This window comes from Rhipicephalus microplus, chromosome 7, assembly GCF_043290135.1.
Source record: "Rhipicephalus microplus isolate Deutch F79 chromosome 7, USDA_Rmic, whole genome shotgun sequence".
NCBI classification, from domain to species: Eukaryota; Metazoa; Arthropoda; class Arachnida; order Ixodida; family Ixodidae; genus Rhipicephalus; species Rhipicephalus microplus.
In genome coordinates, this window is record NC_134706.1 from 88,614,078 (window position 1) to 88,633,400 (window position 19,323).

The 19,323-nt window shown below is 50.6% G+C and overlaps 1 protein-coding gene across 1 annotated transcript in view; it reads right to left on the reverse strand.

The window, feature by feature from the left end:
* Nucleotides 1-19,323, reverse strand: part of Ttc26 (tetratricopeptide repeat domain 26) — a 64,535-nt gene that overhangs the window by 17,602 nt on the left and 27,610 nt on the right. The window contains exons 12-14 of the mRNA XM_075869443.1: nt 16,899-16,982; nt 7,721-7,790; nt 6,630-6,736 (exon numbers count right to left, since the gene is read on the reverse strand). Coding sequence (XP_075725558.1) covers nt 6,630-6,736; nt 7,721-7,790; nt 16,899-16,982 — 261 coding nt within the window. The remainder of the gene's footprint in view (nt 1-6,629; nt 6,737-7,720; nt 7,791-16,898; nt 16,983-19,323) is intronic.

A 19,323-nucleotide genomic window follows, 5' to 3' on the forward strand; every position in this document is an offset into this window, starting at 1 on the left:
GTCCTAGATCAGTCTAGGTTTAAACGGTGGTGGGGCCTTCTTTGAGCTCCTGGTTCTCTGAACGTAAAACTAGAAGAGTTAATGGTGCCGTCACCTTTTTAGATGCGGAGCATCTAATACTCGAGGCTTGTAGTGCGGCGCCGTCCGCAAGCTTCCTCCTCCTTCTTCCACCATCTGTGCATCCCTTCCTCCTCTACACACCGCGCGCGCTTCACTCCTCCACCATCTGTGCACCCTTCCTCCTCTACACACCGCGTGCGCTTCTCCTCTTCAAGAACATTCGCTAGCTGTATAATGTAGCGCGCATGCGCCGTCGCGCTTCGAGAACATCGGCAGCTGACGCGCGCGCATGCGCCGTTGCGCTTCTCCCCCTTCTCGAACATTCGACAGCTGACAGTGCATGCGCCGTCGCGCTGTATATATACTCAAGGTCGGTGCTCGCTCGCTCAGTTGCCGCTCGTTGGTTGGTTTGTACGGCGCGTCGACGTCCGAGGTCGCAATGATCGACGTCCCTTCGACCAGCGCCGGCCAAAGTGGCATCTAAAAGCCATCGTGCTCAAAGTTCGTCGCAATAAATAAACACCGCCCTTTCGCATACGTGTCGTACGTGTTCACTCATTTAACACCCCTCCTACAACCACGTTAACCAATTTAGCCAGCGACCCAAGTAAGTCGCAATTTAACACCCCATTTCACAACCACGTTAACCAATTTAGCCATCGACCCAAGTAAGTCGCACTTTAACACCCCGTTAACCAATTATATGCTCCGCATCCTCCTCAGTGTTCCCCCGAGGGAAGCTGCGGGCATTTTTTTTATGAAGAGCGAAGCTCCTTAGGCCTGCACCTCGCCGTCGTTGCCGAAGCTCTCTGGCACGGAAGCTGTGGCGTCTCCCCCTCGCACGTGAGGATAAATGAGCCTTACGAGTGCTGGAACGCGGTGGGCGTCCGCACGATGCGTAACGTGTGAGAACACGAACGCATGCGAAATGGAGGCAGATTAGTCTCCCTCTTTCCCTTTCTTCGTCTCTGCCCTCTCCCTTCAAACTGTGAAACGAGCGTTCCCGCCAATGAGCGTAGCAGGCGCTCTAGCGTACCAGCACGAAACAAATTACAGCATATCCACAGAGTGAATGATGATGAGTGGGACGAATCATCTGTCTGTTAATCTGTCCGTATGTCCATCCGTCCAACTGTCTGTCGGTCCGTCTGTTCATCTGCCTGTGTCTCGGTCTGTCCATCCATCCGTCTGTCTGTCTCTCTGTCTGTCCATCTGTCTCTCTGTCTGTCCATCTGTCCATCTGTTCATCCGTCCATCCAACCCCCACTTTAATCATCAACTATAAGAATCCCCTACCGCCATCCAGTGATCTTATATACAATTGTAATTATAGACACACAACGCCATTTAATGAGCAACTAGAGCTGGATACGTACTATGTACTATTTACGGAGGAGGCAATACCCACATCCTAAGGATCTTCGCCCCTAAAAAACGTACATAGTTGTTTGCGTTTCACTCGTAAGAAGCTCCGCTCATCATTTGTACTCGTACATAGAACTGCAAGCTTCTTTTTATTTTCCTTTAAATTCGTGAGACGGTAGCGGCAATGTATTGGGTTCTGCAGAATTTCCGTGCCCTATCGGTGGCTTCAAATATGAGGCACGTGGTAAGAATGGTCAGCGGATTGATTTCGAGAACCTGCATGGCGGCTTCGTGTGCAGCAGAACATATCAATCGTTTATGCTCCTCGTCCTTATTGAAGTATACAGTGCCCGCGGTCGGCATGCATCCGACTCGCAATCTGGAGCCTAGCAGTGCAGAATTTTATCCACAGTGGCAGCTGCGAGATGAGGACGTTGCAGGTTGCCCGCGAATCTATATCCTTGAGAAATTGGGTAGCCCATTGCCCCACCCGCTTTTCCCCTTTCATGTTTGTACGTGGACGTGAGGCAGGGTTGGAGGGAGACGAGGAGGAAGAAGAAGTTAGAAATAACGAAGATGGCTGACACCCCAGCCTAGTACTGTGTACTATTACAAATTGGCGCAGCCGCGTATACTTTCTGTGCGGACATTCAAGATGTGGGTGGACTTCACTTCACCATTGGAGCAAATCAACGCGGTGGCATCCGGATCTTGACCGCAACGCCTCAAGATGAAGAGGAACTAGCTCTTACGGAAGCAGTGAGCACTGACGCATTTGTTTCCTATATAAACACTAAAATGAAGATAGCTCCAGACCATTTACTAGCTAAAAAAATGGTGAGGATCAACATGAAACTTCAGGATTATGAGAATTTCGTGCTGACTCCAGTAAGAAACGACGCGAAGCCTGCTACCGCTGCTTCGCCTAACAGTTCGATCGAGCTGATCAACAAGTTTATTGAACTGCAGCAAGAACAGAATAGGCAGCAAAATTATTTCATGTGCTTGCTTGTGAACGCGACGGAAAGATTAAGCAGACCAAGTCGCGAATACGTGAAGCCAGACATGTTTGACGGAGAGTCTAGTAGTCCCGAGTCGTGGCTCACGTTTTACGAGTATGCATGCGATGAAAGCTACTGGCACAGCGACGAAGATAAAGTGAAACACATGCGACTATTCCTATCGGGCATAACAAAGAGTTGGTACGAATGGCGTCTCAACTCTTACAGCAACAAACCATGAATAGAGTGGAAAGCAAGCTTTCTGAGCTCCTTCAGCGAGAATAAGGTGTGGCTATGGGACAAAGCAATCACGTTCAAATACAGGTCTGGATCTGCACTCAGCTATTTTCATGAGAAAAGGCGCTTGCTACAGCTGGCGGACTCATCTTTGCCTGAGACGTCTGTGGTTCCGCTTATTATTCATGGTTTAAGTCCGGACCTCCAGAAGCAAATACAAATGCGCGGACCCAAGACGGTCGAAGAACTTCTGCAGAGAATGCGAGACCTCTACCTCCCGGACCTAGGAACCCAGCGTCAACCCATGACTCCTGCTGCAAAGAATACCGGGGCCACACGAGCTGGGGAACGACGCCCGCTTGCAAGCTGGATACCTACTACAACACCCGTATCCTTTTTGACCGCCCAGGGAGGCTCAGACCATGGCGAAGAGCTAGATGACGTAACAAAAAACTAAATAGGGAGGGTCCTGGCTTCCACCCGACGACATCAAGAGAAGCTGTTTATTTGTCTCATACAAGTCTATTGTACATATCTGTTTTTATGGATGGAAAGGAACGGAGTGCGTTAGTTGACAGCGGAGCAAGCGTCATGGTTATTAACGCAAATATTGTTGAGAGGGCGAAAGTAAAAGATGGAAGACCAGTAGAAGTACACGAATACGATGGAAGACGAGATGTCAACGATAAATGGACTTGTATAACCATACCGTGTCTCGGCAACACTGTCACTGTGCAAGCACTGGTACTCGACGGAGTTCCGTATGAACTACTGCTTTCACGTCCAGTCATCAGTGCACTTCGCCTTAATATCTACTGGACAGGCGAAATTACCACAGAAAAAAAGCGCCGCGCTATCAACGCTGCAGTTTCGCCTTCAAGAACTCCGCGGAAACCATCGTCAGGTGAAGATGTTAGGACGCTTTACCCGGAATCGCTGTGTCTGAAAGGATATCCTACAGCAACTACGAAGATTGAGGTTCCATTCCAGCTCAGTGATACGACGGTGGTGAGAAAAAAGCCCTATAATATGTCACGAGACAAGAAAGTGTGGCTTCAGAACGAGATTCAAAAGATGTTGGATGCGCAGATTATCCGTCCATCCACGTGTATGTTCGCTTCACCCATCACCATTGCACCAAAGGAAGATGGAAGTCTTCGACTCTGCACGGACTACAGACAAATTAATAAGCAGACTGAGCTTTTTCCGTTTCCTATGCCACGTATAGACTCTATCATAGATGACGCGGGTGGCTGCAGAGTTTTCTCGCGCATTGACCTATGTAAAGGATTTTGGCAAGTTTCGATTTCTGAAAAGTGCAAGAAATATTCTGCCTTCATCACGCCCTTTGACATCTATGAGTATAACCGACTTCCATTTGGATGGAAGAACTCACCCGCTTGGTTCCAGAAAATGATGAACGACGTCTTGCGACCGTTTATCGGGAAGTTTTGTAACGTCTACATAGACGATATAATAGTATACTCCCGCAACAAGAAAGAGCACTCAAACCATCTGGCTAGTGTACTTCAAGCACTTTGTGACGCCGAGATCAAAATTAATGACAAGAAGAGTGAGTTTTTCCAAAGTAAAGTGGTGTTTCTTGGAAGAGTATTTGACGGCCAAACCAAGACAACAAAACAGGAATCAGTCGAACGAATCGCAAAAATGCAGAAGCCATATGACTTGCACTCTTTGCGCGTATTTCTGGGTCTTGCAGGGCATTTCCGGCCATTTATTAGAGATTATGCGACCAAAACCAAATGCCTTACAGAAATGACTAAGAAGAATGTGCCATTTCAGTGTACAGCAGAGTGTGAATCTGTTTATCACAGCCTTGTGACCATTATTTCATCGGATCCGGTCCTGACTCTTCCAGACTTCAAGTTGCCCTTTGAATTGAACACCAATGCTTCTTATTATGGCACAGGCGCAGTGCTTTACCACAGAGATACCGACTCTCCACGGAGCCGTCAACAGAGGGTCGTCGGGTACTATTCGTACACATTTTCGAAAACTCAACTGAACTACACGACTACAGAGAAGGAAGCCTTGGCAGTCCTAATGGCCGTACGCTATTTTAGACCTTACCTGGATGGCAGGAGCTTCAAGCTCTTTACGGATCACCAAGCCTTAACGTATATACTTAACCTCGCCCAGCCTCGAGGAAAAATTGCTAAGTGGGTGAGTGAACTCCAGCAGTTTACTTTCATGGTCCACCACAGGCCTGAAGAACACCTCAAGGACGCAGATGCGCTTTCAAGACTTGCGGTAATTCCTGATCATAAAAATGTCAACGCAACATTGTTGTGGGAGAGAACTGAAGAACTTAAGTTCCATAACGGAAAGTTCACAGTCCCAGAAACAATGGTGCCTCGAATTTTGGAGCTCTATCACGACTCCCCGCACTCAGGTGGACATGATGGCTTTTGGAGGACATATCACAAGATTCGTCAGCGTTTCCAGTGGAAACACATGAAAGAGGACGTTCAAAGGTATGCTCAGTCTTGTCATCAATGTCAAGTTCACAAAGCCAAGTACCTTCAGAGAACAGACAAGATGGTTTTGCCTCAACATTCCGACGTACCAATTGAAGTCATTCATCTGGATTTCGCAGAGCTCAAGAAGAAGGCTGCAGGAGTAAGAAGAACGCAGTCTTTCCTAGTGGCAATAGACCAGTGCGCAAGAATAGTGGCTGCACGGCCGGGAAGGGAAGACGCAAATAGTGTGATCGCTCTTTTGAGTCGGGAGATGTTCAAGAATACGAAAATAGTAATATCAGACAATGGGCCAGCGTTTCTTAGTCAGCGTTTGCAAGATTGGGCGAAGGAACGAGGAGTTGTGTTGCGACGCTGCGCTCCGTACCATCCTGCAGGAAATGGCATGGCTGAAAGAATCATTCGGGATTTGAAGCAGTTCATTTCAATATATCCAGGTTTTCAGGGTGGATGGAAGTGCTGCTTGGAAGCAGCTGTCGCTCATCACAATCGGTCGCACACTGCGAGCATCGGCTGTAGTCCATATTTTGCAGCTTTCGGAAAGGTACCAGTGCTTCCTGCTGATCAAGAACTTTGCATTGCAGACCACCTGCAATTGTGCGAAAAACGAAAACCTTCGGAAGCCTACCAGCGATACCGGGAAAGTATGAAGAGGAACTTTGACTGTCGCCACAACACGCGAATACCTCAGATACAACTGAACGATCTGGTGCTTGTCAGAAAATGCCTTCCCGGCCCAAAGCAAGTGTACATGGGACCTTATCGCGTGGTGCAAATCGCAGTGCAACATGGCGTTCTCAAAAGGGTCGGTTACACCAACGATGATGGTGTGCTGCAGTTTGGGACCATTCGAAACGTTTTCAAGTATCAACCCAGGAGGGATGAGTCTTCAAAGAGGGGGAGTGTACGTGGACGTGAGGCAGGGTTGGAGGGAGACGAGGAGGAAGAAGTTATAAATAAGGAAGATGGCTAACACCCCAGCCTAGTACTGTGTACTATTACAATGTTATGTTGAAATAATTTCCTTTTCTCTTCAAGTGAAGCACGCGCAGGCTACCTAGAAATCGCGCGCAACGTGACGCAACAATTCACATGCCGGTGGTTTATGAGCTGTCCCTTATAGGCTGGCGTCCCCATATCACCACACTACACCCCAGCGTAAGTGCACCTATCACAAGTAACATGCGAGGTATGGTGCGTTTAGAAACTTCAAGAGTAGCCACGACACCGTTTTCTCGAATTTCCAGTGGCCATTCGGAAACAGTCATGCTGTCGTGCGGCGAGCCTGAACGATGGAGTGCTTCAAAGAAATATAGACTATCTCTCTCAAGTTAGCTGGATTTAAGCAAATGTTGTTCTATGCATTAAGGCGTGCTGTTAAAGGTCTATTTACACACTAAACAGACATGCTGAATTAGAAAATAATAAAACAAGGAATAAATGCGGGCTGTAGAGCCTGTCCGCACACCTTGTAGCAGTCGTTGGCCAGCAGCTGCAGCAGACTGAACGACTCGCTCGAGGTGTCCATGCTCTGGTAGAGTTCCCACGCCTGCTGAGGCTTGCCGTTCATGATGTCTGCGGGAGAGAGTCGATGTTAAATCTGTTATCGATTTCATTGACATTATCGAGTCGGCGTTAAATAGGTCATCACGTATTTCGTCGAGTTCTGCCCAAACGTGCTCGCGAATATCAAAAGCGCTCTAGGTACCATGTCTTATAGCCTCACGTAGCTGAGAGCTCAGTGGGCACGGACAGTGTGAAGATCGTGTTAGTGTGTCGCGATGGCAGCCGCAGTGACCCTCTCCAAGGAAGCGCCCTCGGCGATTTGCAATGTGGAATAAATGTTGTTTCATCCGTTCAAGTTTAACTAACGTTCAGACACACCAGCTCGAAATAGATGGGTGGTATAGGCTGTACAAGACATGCTATAATGGTGATACGAGGAAGTAAGAATTGCATGCAGTGTTCGTTGCAGGCTTTTGCAGTCAAATTTCAAGCTACATAGTGTAGCGTAAAAAAATGATGTCACTCTACCTTGGATATCTTTGTAATAAGCTCATAATAAACTCAAATAATCGACTGCAAGTATGTCTAATTTCTTTGATAAGAAATTAGTCAATTTCAGGGTGACATTTAGAAGACGTTTCGTATTGGAAACTGACATATGATGTGAAAAAAAAAATGTGTAGTACAAAATTATGCCTTATTAATCGTCACCTATCCAAGCCAGTATGTCAAAACACTACAATCAAGAAAACCGAAATATCGCACGAGGCACGTCAAGAAGCATTTATGTCGGACAACAGAGTAAAGTGTGAGATTGGGCTAGTTGGTAATTCATTATTAAACTTCTCCGCGCAAAAACTTCCGACAGCTAACACTCGTCCTCGTCTCTTGTGTTAGTTGTCGGAAGTTTTCGCGCTGAGAAGTTTAGTCTGACAACGAACCCGGGCGAAGTTATTGAATGTACAAACACCCCCGTGTCCTCGGTGAATATTGCACGATTTTTCCTTATTTACACTCTCACTATATCCAGAAAGTATTCAATAACTGACTCACAGCACCGTGTCAACCAGCTTTGGTAGATATAGCTTGACTTTATCTTCTCGCTTTGAATCATCAAGAACACCTGCAACGGCCGAACAAAATTCAGGCCATGAGTATAATGCAAAGAAAACAATTAATAGTATTTGTTGATCGAAATGGCATAAACGGGCTTGCATGATTTATGGACCAGCAGGAGAATGGGTAAACTGTCATAAGTATAATAGCGCGTACCTAATGGTGCGCAATGTAAACAGTGCACGCTTTGATGTCATTCCAAGCAGCAACGCAAGCATGGAAAAGGGTCACGGCACCCGCAAACAATGAATGGTGAAGTCACCCACTAAGACCTCCCAATAGAGCTTATTAAGGATTTCAACCATCTTTTCTATGCATTTTTGGACATACGTTCTATAATGAAACCCGCGCAACCACCAAGCGTATATAGTCGATTGGTACAACGACGCTCGCTCATTCTGGAAGTCACCAAAACATGTGGAAGCCGCGCTCTTCTCGGTTTCGGTTTTCGTTTCGCCGGCGAAATTGGTCAGGTTGCATGATTCATTGACAATTGTCAGAAGCTGTTTTTTCGAAAAATCTGAAAGAAGCAACAGGCTGTCCGTGGGAAGTACCGCAATTTAGACATCTCAGCCGACCCCCTGTCTTCACCAATTAAAATATAATTCGCATATTTGTTTTTATTTCTGTCGTAATTTATGCCTCTACCCACCTTAAGATGTCCCCCTCACCGAAAAAATAAGCATGAGGATAGCGAGAAAATCTATTTTGCCTTGCTTTTTAAGAACTTCGGGTACATTTCTTGGGACACCCTGTATACCTATATTGGCGATGACAACACGAGTCTACGATCAAAGTGAATGATGTGTCCGCTGTGGTTGAGAAGGGGTCAGTGTGCTCGGTCGCTGACCCCAAGGTCGTGGGTTTGATCCCAGCCGCGGGTGTCGCACTTCGATGGAGGCGAAATGGTAGATGTCCATTTACTGTGCGATGTGACATGCACGTTAAAGAACAGCATACGGTCGAAGTTTCTGGAACCTTCCACTGCGGCGTCGCTCCTGATCGTATACTTTGGATTTGGGACGTAAAATCTCATGTAATAATGTATCACCATGAACGATAAGTATTGTTATGAATACAGTTACAAACCCGTCAGGTCGAGATAAATGACGAGGCGCACCGATTCGTGTGAGTATACGGCACTAATGATGAAATCTTTGTATCTACTTTCTATATCAACCAGCTACAGCCAAAAGAGACACTGAAAATGGTAAAACCGCACTTTGCGTAGGTCAACCAATGAAAGAATATAACATTCGCTATTGCTGGCGACAATTTTATACGCGTCACAGAAGCAAAATAAACGCAAATGGACATGCTGAAGCACACCAGAGCAACAAACCACGCCGCACAAATCATTAAGAAATGGACTACATCAGGGATTACGGTGACAGTTATGTAAGATAGCACCTGTAGATTTGATCCATGTCTAACATCGATTGCGATTGTGGTCATTGTTGTCCGCTCTTACTACAGTGTAATAAGTATTGATATATGCTCCATCACAGCATACGTGCCTATGACGGAACAAGCGATATTCTAGCGTCGCTCGACCTAGAAGGAATACGCCATTGAATGCTGCTCATCATATGCACATCACCGCACCATACCGTGCATTTGTGTTCAATGAAACTGACGCGCTTGCTTTGATACTCTTTAGACGTCAAGGTACAGTCGAATTGCCTGATAAGCTCATGATGTGCACACAAGTGTTAACATTACACAAATTCCTCCATTCATTACGTAACGCTTGGCTCATGGTCACATACTTATACCGCATAGGCAGCTCTTCGCTGACGGCTTCGCGTCGCATCGATTCCCCAAATGCATAAGATTTATCAATTCTTTTAAGTAATTTGAAAAAAAATTGAATTTATTGGTAAGAGGGCACCAAACCAACAAACCTGGCTGCGACAGACATAATCATTTCGTTGACATCAGCCGGCTGTGAAGATTACTCTAAGCAAAACTTTTTGTTTGGCGTTATACTGTCTCATCGCATTTCTTTTCTAATTTCACTCTGAAACGTACCTTGTAAGCGCCCTTAATGTAATGAAATACTTTTCCGAAGTATTTCAAATTCTGTTTGAATTATATTTTGAATTCGGTACATGAATGAGATAACACCACCATATAACTATATTCTACTGAAAAAACGGCAGCATATCCACGGGGTGAATGATGGAGAGTGGGGCGAAGCATCCGTCCATCGATTCGTTCTTGCTTGCATCCGTCCAGGGTCTCTCTCGAGCGTTCACAGAGAGCAGACGTGTTGCCCGGTGCTCCCGATTCTGCGAGAGACGCTACCGCGTCAGCCCGCGAGAGACGCGACCGCGTTCCGCGCAGTGCTCCTCGCGTTCCTGGACTCTCATACCCGTTCGAGTCTTGTCAAGGCGAGTAATCTTTACAGATTATGCCCTTGGATCCCTGCCACCGCTTTCGGTGACCTGAGCCCTGTGACAGCGTCCTCTGCTCCTGCGCGTCGCTGGGGCAGCTGTCATCCCGACTACCATGGCAGAGCAGTCCCCTCCATTCTCGGCTACGCCATTGGAACGCCCGTCGCGTTCCCTGGTTCCCACATCGTCACACAGACGCTCAGCGAGCGTCGCGTGCACCCGCGTGCTGTGGAACCTCATCTCCAGTGCCAAAGCGGTGCGGTTGCATCATGAACAGGCACAGAAACTGTGCAGAGTCGTCAGCGAGAAACCGATATCACTTCGCCTACCGGTGCTTGCTGCCGACGTCGAGACAACTGCAAGGGGCCTGACGTCCTCGGCGGCCTCCAGCCCTACCACTAGCACCACAGCATCTTCGACCGCTGTAGCGGCGCATCATACAGCCCAACTCGAAGATGCCGGGTCAATTCTGTGCGTGAACGTCACCGATCCGCAGAACGTACCACTGCCGTTAGACGAGGAACCTGATATTGCAGACATGGATACTACGTCAACGCGTAAGCGCTCGCGTCCTAGCGAGTCGGGCAGCGACGATGAGGGTGGCTCGCGGAAGATGCACGCAGTAGCGCCTGAACGTGCCACAGTTGCGTGTCTTACCCCAACGTCAAATGATGCGGTTGCCCAAGAAGACGCCGTCACACACGCAACTGACGAAATCAGTCAGTCTGAGTTTCAGACCGTCCTCTCCAAGTCTAAGAAGCGCCGACAGCGAGCCTCGACATCTCAAGGACCCGCTGCCCACACTGGTCCTCGTCCCGCCACTGAATCGACGGCTATGCTTGCCCACGTTGCTCCAGGGACTTCTAATGCGCCCACTGCGACTCAGACCGCTCCTGCAGGGGTACGCGCCACTGAACACACCATGCCGGCTTCTGCTTCATCGTCACTAGACTCGGGCACTATTCTTTTTCGACCAGCAAACGCCAGCGCCTCCTTTCACCGCACCTCTCGTCTTGCCATTGCGCAAGCTCTCTCTGCGCTGCCCGGAGTCAAGGAGGTGAGAGTAAACACGAAAAAGAACATCGTGGCAGCAGACGCATCTACACCAGAATGGATGAATCGCCTACTAGCAACATCGGAGCTCGCAGGAATACCCGTGACTGCCCGCCTCCCTGCTGACCGTTCACAAAGCAGTGGCGTGGTGCAAGGCGTCGATGGCGACTATACCGACGAAGCCCTCCTGGCCGCCGTGTCGTCCGATGTGCCGGTGATTGCAGCCAGGCGACAAGGGACATCACTAGTCTTGCGGTTCGCCTCTCCCGTGCCTCCCACCCGGGTCCGCCTTTTTCGCATGGTGTTCGAAGTGAGGCCATCCCGACCTCGCCCGCTTCAGTGCCGGCGGTGCGGACGCTATGGGCATATCGCCGTCACTTGCCGAGGACCAGAGCGGTGCCTGCGATGTGGTGGCCACCATGGGAAAGACGCCAACTGCACCAACAAATTAAGATGCCTGCACTGCGGCAGGCCACATTCAGCTGATTCCGCAGACTGTCAGCTCTGGCAAAGAGAGCGGCGCCTGGCCACCATCAAGGCATCAGCTCCCACCTACCTGCCTCACCGCGAGGCTCAAGCAGTCTTGCGGGCAAGCCCTAGTGTAACTGATAGTCCTCAGCTGAGGCAGACCACGGGCAAGAGCTATGCTGCCGCAGTGGGATCACCATCCAAGATGACGGTCAGCTCGACCCATCCAGGCCAGACAGGCGTACAACAACGGGGCCCTTCGGCTGGTCTCAAGCACCCAGACTCTACCACGACTCGTCCACCCGCGAAGGTACCTTCCCAGCCTCGTGTGGACCAGGAAAATGCAAACCTGAGGCTCCTGTTAAGAGCAGTTGCGGACCTGCTGCCTCCTGAAAACCAGCTGCGCTCCATCTGCCTTCAGGCAGGTGGCGCGCACCCTCATAGCAGCCACCATGGCTGACACTCATCCGCATGCTGCAGAGAACCACCGCCGCCGCCGCCCGTGTGTGCTTCAATGGAACGCTCACTCGTTGCGGCGGCGGCATGCAGACCTCTCCTCACATCTCCTGCAGAGCGAGTATGATGTGCTTGCTTTGCAGGAAGTGTACGTAGCAGCGACCGACTTGCGACTTCCCGGATACATCGGTTACCAAAGTATCACGTCGTGTACTCTAGACACGTGCCAGGACGCGCCGTGCATAGCGAGTGCACATCCCCAGGGTCGACCACGTTGTGCAGTGTACGTGCGACGAGAACTACCACATGTGCACATAAACGTGGCTGATGTCACTGGAGGGGCTCTTGAGTGTTGTGCCGTGACGGTGCGGCTTCGCGGTGTGGACACGACAGTGGCCTCTGTGTATGTGCGACCTGGACAGCGGTGGGACGCCTCCATGCTGTTACAGCTCACGGCTAAATTCGGAAGAGACTACCTCATATGTGGGGACATGAATGCTCATCACACCATGTGGGGGAGTAGCACCTGCTCCTCTCGAGGAAGGGATCTGGTGGACGTTATCCATCAACTGGGCCTACAAGTTTTGAACACCGGATCCTTCACTTTCGTCCGCAGAACAGCACGACCGTCATGCTCCGCCATTGACGTCACCTTGGCCAGTGAAGGGGACCGGTACGATTGGGCAGTGGAGCCTGACTCCTGGGGTTCAGACCACCTGCCGATCGTCATCTCACCTGTGAGCGGAAAGATCCCAAGGAGGAGGCTGTGTAGTACGATCGATTGGCGGGCTTTTCGAAGGCAGCTTCGAGACGTCCCAGAGGATCAGGATTTCCTGAATCTGGTAGCAGTGGCAGCGCAGGCGGCAACTATCCAGACCAGGGTGCCAGAGCACCACCCTGTGCCAGACCTCCATCACTTGAACTTACGGGCTGCGAGGCGCAGGGCTGAGAGAAGGTACCTAAAATCCCATGACCCAGCTCAACGTACACTCTTCAATCGTGTGGATGCGGTATGTCGGCGACATGCCAACCGTCGCAGGCGGCAAAGCTGGCAAGGCATCTGTCTCTCCCTGAGTCAGGCAAGAGGTGGCGCAAAAGCATGGCGACTTCTACGATCCCTCGTCACTGGACCAATGGTGCGGCAACCCGTCATTGCGGTGGCCATCTACTTAGGCATTAGTGAAAAAGAACTGGCAGAGCGACTGGCCGATCGCTTCACAGAACTCCCACCAGCCAATCCTTCAGCCCTCATCGCCACGCCTGCTCCCAAGCCACCGCAAGGTCATCACCCTGCCTGGACGGCCAGCCAGATCGCATCTCTGTGTCAGGACCCTATTTTCGAACACGAACTGAACGTTGCTCTAGCCAGAACCAAGCGCCGCAGTTCCCCTGGTGCCGACGGCATCACATACCAGATGCTGCGCAACCTGGATATGGCCTCACGACGACACCTGTTGAGGACTTTTAATGAAATATGGCAGAGCGGCAACCTACCTGAAGCCTGGCTGACCGCTGTTGTGGTGCCGATCCGGAAACCTCGCCGCCCTTGTGCCGCCATTACGTCCTACAGACCCGTTTCTCTCACCTCTGCTGCCTGCAAGCTCATGGAAGCCATAGCACTGGCACGCCTAAATTGGATTGCGGGGGCAAAGGATTTCCTACCAGAACAGCAGACGGGCTTCCGACGCCACCGATGCACAGCAGACTCGATCGCGGACGTCGTCTCTACCTTGGAGGAGGCCAAGCGCAACGGCGAAGTGGCCCTCCTCGTCCTGCTGGATGTACAGAGCGCTTTTGACAGCTTGCCTCACATAGCGATAGAGAGTGCTTTGGACACACTCGGCATCGTGAGCTGCCTACGTACCTTTATCAGTGCCTTTCTGGCAAAACGCACCCTCCGGGTTAGAGTACGACGCGCGCTCAGCGATCCACGGCCAGTGACAGCAGGCGTTCCACAAGGTTCCGTCCTGAGCCCCTTTCTGTTCAACCTGGTGCTAGCGGGGCTGCCGACCGCGATGCCCGCAGACAAGCGTTACCCCACGCAGTGCTCCTTGTACGCAGACGATGTGGCACTGTGGGTTAAGGGGCCTAGGCAAAACTTCACGGCCATAAGGCGTTCCCTGCAGCGCTCCTTGGATGCCGTCGTCTCTTTCTTCAAGGCAATCGGACTGAACGTTTCGCCCACGAAGACGGAGGCACTGCTGGTTCACCCCAGAGCCACTGCGCGGAGGGCCGTCCGAAGGCTTGTGCTAGGTGACCGACCTATCCCGTGGAGCGATGCAGTGACGTACCTGGGGCTAAGGATCGACCACCGCCTTACCTGGATACCAGCCGTTAAGCTCGCCGTCCTCAAGGCCACCAGGGTCGAGACTGCCGTAAGCAAACTGCTCAGCAGGGGCCAAGGGTGCACCTCACGGCTGGCTCTAAGACTCTACGAAGGGGCTGCAACGACAGCGCAAACTTATGCACTGCCCTTGGTGCAGCTAGCGCCACACCGCAAGGAGCAACTGGAGCGGCAACATCGCATGGCAATTCGGCGCTTCATGGGACTTCCCCGTCAGTCACCCATAGCTGCAACCCTGGCGGAGGCCCAGACCTGGCCTCTGTCACTCTTGATGCTACGACAGGCGCTGCATCACGTGGATCGCCTTCACAGGGCCCTCGGGGGCGCTGCCCTCCTTCGGAGACTGCGGAGCCGACCAGCGTCACGGATGGCACAGATCTGCGCTCTCTATGAAGAGCTGGTCCCCGATCCCCCCAGTCCAATCCAACCCCCTCCACCACACCAGCAGCCTCTGGACGTACAATTAACTCTGGACAACCTCAGAAAAAGGCGCACACCGGCATGCGAGCTCCATCAGGCAGCCGTGGCGAAACTTCATGAAAGACTTAAGGGGCAGCTCCTGGTATTCACGGACGGGTCCGTTCGGGACAGCCCCCATTCGGCCGCGGCTGCCTGCGTCATACCATCGACTGGGACAACCATCCGCTGCCGACTTCCCTTTCACGCCAGCTCCACTGCAGCTGAATTGGCCGGCCTTCACTTGGCAGCCGACCACCTTGCTGCCACGTTACCCCAGTTGCCTGTGGCGATTCTGTGCGACTCCCGACCAGCCCTACAAGCGCTGCTCCAACCAGACCAAGCAGGCATAACTGTGGCGTTGCTGCACGCAAAACTGACCGCCATCAAAGAGAGTGGTGTGCGCCTGTCCCTCCACTGGCTTCCCTCGCACGTTGGAATAGCTGGCAACGAGGAGGCTGACGCCGCCGCTAAGGCAGCACACCACTGCGACACGCCAGTCACTAAGGCGGTAACCCAGTCGGATTACTCACGGCAGCGACTGCGGAAGCTCTTACCAACGGCCCACCCTGACACACGGGTGGCAAGCGGCAAACCTCCACCATCCCTTCCGGAGACCGGCCTGGACAGATGCGAGCGGCGGTTGTTGCTTCGCCTGCGTACTGGCAGCGTCTGGCCTGCGGCACGCATGTATTCCGCGGGTCGCTCTTCATCGCCAGCGTGCCGAAGGTGCGGTGATGACGAAACGCTGCAGCATATTGTTTGCTCCTGCCCTGACCTGGCCACTGAGCGTTGCGCACTGGTAAGCCGCTATCGTCTGCTTGGACTACCTGCCGAAACAATGGAAGACATACTTTTTCCCGCGCGCTCGAAGACGAAAGCCCTTCGAGCCTTCCTCGAGTTCTGTGCTTGCGCGGACCTCGCCGCCTTATAGACGGACTCTTTTCACTCGCACTACTGACTGTACTGACAAGACGTTCTCTTGCCATGACATTCACTTTTTTCTTTCCTTCCTCTCTTCTTCCTATCATCTTTACTTCCCCTTCCCCGATCCCTAAAGGCGCTGAGCCGTGCCCCCGCGACGGGAGGCAGAAAATAGCGTCCTTTTTGTCTCTTCCTCTTTCATTAATCTCTCTCTCTCTCTCTCTCTCTTGCATCCGTCCATGCGTCCGTCTGTGTGACCGCCCAGGCATCCATCTGCCCGTCCGTGCGTACGTCTGTTCGTGCGTCCTGACGTCCATCCGTGCGTCTGTCCCTACGTTCATCTATGCATCCGCCCCTGCGTCCATCCATGCGTCCATCCGTCCGTGCAGTCATCCATGCGTCCGTCCATGCATCTGTCTGTGTGTCCGTTCGTCCATCTAGTCAACACTCCCAGTACCATCAGCTCACATCTTTTCATCATATATTCCGCATATAGAAGCACCGCCGTCCAGCGGACATTCCAAGGACTAAACAAGAGGTGGCACACGCACAATTTCTTATGGCTTGCGCTTCGTGTCTACTTCCCACCTTTAACCACCTCGAGTTCATGGTATATACTAGTTCACTGTATTCATGGCACTGCGGCCCAACGCTCGCTAAACCTTTCTAAAACCAAGGAGGTTACGCCCAGCGAGTACAACGTAGCAACCCTTTCTTCTCAGATAGTGCTCAATGTACATGCCAATGGCTGCTAATGGGGAATCAGAGACAGGAGAATTCGGCTTTTAGTTCACGCGCGCGCTGCGAATTTTTTATTGTTCAACAACGCACAGGAAACATCTCCCACCGGCACCAACTTGCAGGTCAAAGCGTAAGACATGTTACGTACTACGACGAGGGACGAACGGGTGCCGCTTTAAGGAGCTTCGCCCCTAAAAGAAAGCCACGTATGTCTCATAAAGCTACCAAACTAAGTTACACTCTGCACACACGCGTTCAAAACAACCTCTCTACTCACCTCCCCAGCTTCCTTGAAGTTTTTGGTAGCAGCCTTTGCCTGGGCATAGTTAAAGTTGAATGTGTCGTCATTGTAGAAGTAACTCTGCGAAACAATGATAAAAACCATATAAAAATTACTCACGAATTGAAACGCAAAGCATGGCGACGTCGTGGCAGCGAAGTGCCGGTAGAATGCATTTCATTCGCAGTGTGCTGAAACACATCAACTTCTTACCTACAAAACCAATGCAGGGCCAGAGAAAGTTGACATAACCTTCCGTGATACTGCACTCGTTTTGTCAATTTGCGAATCGTTCCAGTAAGCATGCGATGGAGACGTAGACTTGAAAAGAGACGAAAATATACACAGCATACGCACACAATTTGTTTGCAGCATTCACGGATAACACTCGAGACTTGTAACAGCTAAATTAGCTTCGGTGAGATTGTCCTAGCTGTATAAATCACTGCAATGTGCTCATGGCGTTCAGTGTTACGACTGCTTGTCAGTATACGAAAATGAATGACCTCGCCTACCAACGTAGCATTGCCAGTCATTTTAATATTGTTGCGAGTCAGGAGGCGACTATTGAGAATTCTCAGCGACGGAGCACTGGATGGTTGGTTGGTTGACCCTTTGTCTTGGCGCAACCCACCAAGGGGGATCGGCCATGGCACGAGCGGTACCTTGCTATACGTGGTGAGGGTACGGAAACGACAACAACGTTCTCGCTCCTTCTCCCATATCTCCCGTTTATCGCACCAGAGGCGCCATTGAAATCTTCGCGGCAATGAAATTCGCAAAGGTTACCCTAAGTCATGTCCGACAAGGCATGGCAACGCAACATATTGTCAGCGGGGTCCCGGTAGAAGGGAGACGTGAAACGAGGAGTCCAGAACGTGCAGTTAGTCGTTTTGAAAACTCCGCGCTTTCACAAACTTCTATTGCTGAATTTGTGGCTTAAGCTATACCGCGGAATGTATTTCTGAATGTATCGCGTGTAAGCTACTGCCCTTACGTACTGCTGGACGTGTTGCTGAACGTATCGCGGAAGTTGGCACCGTTTTGTAGTGCTGAAGAGGCTCAGCATTTTGTGTCCGCTAACTTTGATTTGTTCTGGTGTTGGGCGTTGTCCCAAAGTCAATGGATTAGCAGCAGGAATAATGTCACTGATATCTGCCAAGACTCGCCGAGTGCAAATACGTGTGTGAAAGCGAGCTCAACCCTATCACTGACAAGAAAAAAAAACAGTGATGGCGCCCAAGCAGCAGTGGATACTGCTGCTTGGGCGCCAGATAGGCGCTATCTGACCAGATAGGCGCTATCTGGTCAAAAGCTGACATATCTGGCTAACTATGGAATATACATCGCCAAGACATTGCAAGAAAACATTAATATGAAAAATATATTCTATTTATACCCAATAATTGTAAAGAACGCAAAAACGCACGTTATAAATGCGACTAACTGCGTTATACATTGCTCAAGAAGTGTTTATTTTTGTTGTTGCTGTTTACTGTTTGCAGCGTTGACGCTCTTGCTTATTGAATATTCGCGATGCCTCGCGGCACGTTTACTACGTCACAGTGTTCAATGCATATTCGCTCATAGTTCGCGGTTTTTTTTTGGGGGGGGGGCGGGGGGGACCCGTGTAATTGCATTTGCAGTGCACCGCCGACACATCAATGTGACCAGCACAGCTTCATCAAAACATTTTCTTCCCATAGCGGCATGAACATTACTATCAATTACTTGCACTAAAAACATAGGTCGGCAAACTCGCTCCCGAGTCGACTCAGCCAGACTCACTGAGACTGAGTCGTGTGTCTGAGCGCGACTGAGTACGGCTCAGGGGCAAAATATATTTTTTGAGTGAGTCCGAGTTAATTCCAATGTTTTTGCCGACCAATGCTAAGAACAATGTAACGTAATGAACCTGCATAATACGCCACCACACGTCACCGTTACTAATGAAGTGGAATGCGGAAAGAAAAAAAAAGCATAGCCTATCCCCGGAATGAATGAGGATGAGTGGGGCAAAGCGTCCACCCGTCCATCCATCCATCTATCCAGCCGTCAGTCCGTCCGTCCGTCCGTCCGTCCGTCCGTCCGTCCATCTGTCTGTCTGTCTGTCTGTTCTTCCATCCGTTCGTCCGTCTGTGCATGCATTTGTCCATGCATCCGTCCGTCCGCCTGTGCATGCATTTGTCCATGCATCCGTCCATCCGCCTGTGCATCAGTCCATTCGTCGGTCTGTTTGTCTATCTGTTTGTCTCTATCTGATACTGCTGGTTACGCCTGATGCAGGACAAGCTTGGACTAAGAGGAGCTTCGCCGCTAAAAAAGAGATACGAAAATGAATACCTTCAGATTTTTACTACCCGTACCATTTGTATACGAGAATCGGTAGTTATCGGTCCACGCATCGGCTGAGCTAGCTACA